Genomic DNA, 1,245 nt, shown 5'->3' on the forward strand with positions numbered 1-1,245 from the left:
TATAGATCAACAGGCCCTGGTGGGCATTTCTGAGATTCTAGCTGAGTTTCATTTTCCTTTGGGCCTTTTCCCAAGTGTCCACATTTCCCACAGTAAATAAATAAACGCGCACACACACACACACACACACACACACAAACTGGGGAAAAGTTATATACAGCGTATTTGTAAAACTCGCAGAGGTGAAGGGCCGCTATTTCCTGCTGGGTAATGTCCTCCTTTTCCTCGTTTCACAAACAAAACCCGGATGTGACTTGAAAACGGAAAAAAAGGGGGAACAAAAAGTAACACTCTTGTTGTCCCCAGCCCCGTGGCCCCAGCCCAGCCGGTCCCCCGCGGGCGTGGCAGCGTCCTGAGCCAGGGCCCGCCCGGGCCAGCATCCCCGCCGGGATCCGGCAGCCCGGACCGCAAAACCCTAACGCAGCACCAGGGCGGGCCTCCCGCGGTTGCGGGGACTGGAAAGAGAAGGGGACTGTCACGCGCCCGGGACGCGGGGCAGAGCTGGCGTGACGAGGCGTCCCGCAGGGAGCCGAGCCCCGGGCGCGGGCGGCGCTGTTCGGCGGGCGAGCGGCCGGGCCCGCAGCCGTTTCGGGACGCGCCGCGGTTCGCAGCTCTTCCAGCCGCTCCTCCGCGCGGGCTGGACCCGGTTCTGGGGCGGACATGCCTGCGCTCCACATCGAGGATCTGCCGGAGAAGGAGAAACTGAAGATGGAAGTCGAGCAACTTCGCAAAGAAGTGAAGTTGCAGAGACAGCAGGTAAATTGGCTGCTCCAGAATATTTTCTTCTCTGAAATGAAGCAGGGTCAGCTTTTCCTGGTTAGTTCAGTAAAAATGAACAGTTGTTTGTTTGCTTGTTTTTCTTCCCTTGTAGCTCTTCCTGAAGTGGGGCTTTGGCAGCGCCTGGGAAATGCCACTTGATATGGCAAAATCATAGGAGGTAAAGGAGAGAGCAAGGATCTCATAAGAAATTTAAAGCCAGATGTCCCAACATTTAAGGAGCCTAGAATGGGGGAAACAGACAAGAAATCTTGCCTTTTATTAGACAGATGGTTTTAAAAGCTCGATTGTAGGAAAAAGGCATATGGCACTTGGGTCTTTGATCTTTCACATTCCTGGAAAGGATGGTATTTAAAAGAATTATTCTAAAACCATATTTTAAATAAAGTCTTACAACTACACTGCTTGGGAGCAAAATATTAGAATTTCTATTTTTATTTATTTGTAAATTTCATCCGTTCATAATTT

The 1,245-nt window shown here is 51.3% G+C and overlaps 1 protein-coding gene across 1 annotated transcript in view; it reads left to right on the forward strand.

Annotated features, from left to right (window-relative positions):
* Positions 1-288: 288 nt before the first annotated feature.
* Positions 289-1,245, forward strand: part of LOC105812945 (guanine nucleotide-binding protein G(I)/G(S)/G(O) subunit gamma-11) — a 1,805-nt gene continuing 848 nt past the window's right edge. The window contains exon 1 of the mRNA XM_012647512.1: positions 289-756. Within this exon, the coding sequence (XP_012502966.1) occupies positions 661-756 (96 nt within the window). The 5' untranslated portion in view covers positions 289-660. The remainder of the gene's footprint in view (positions 757-1,245) is intronic.

Source organism: Propithecus coquereli, unplaced genomic scaffold (genome assembly GCF_000956105.1).
Source record: "Propithecus coquereli isolate 6110/MARCELLA unplaced genomic scaffold, Pcoq_1.0 Scaffold108, whole genome shotgun sequence".
Classification (NCBI taxonomy): Eukaryota; Metazoa; Chordata; class Mammalia; order Primates; family Indriidae; genus Propithecus; species Propithecus coquereli.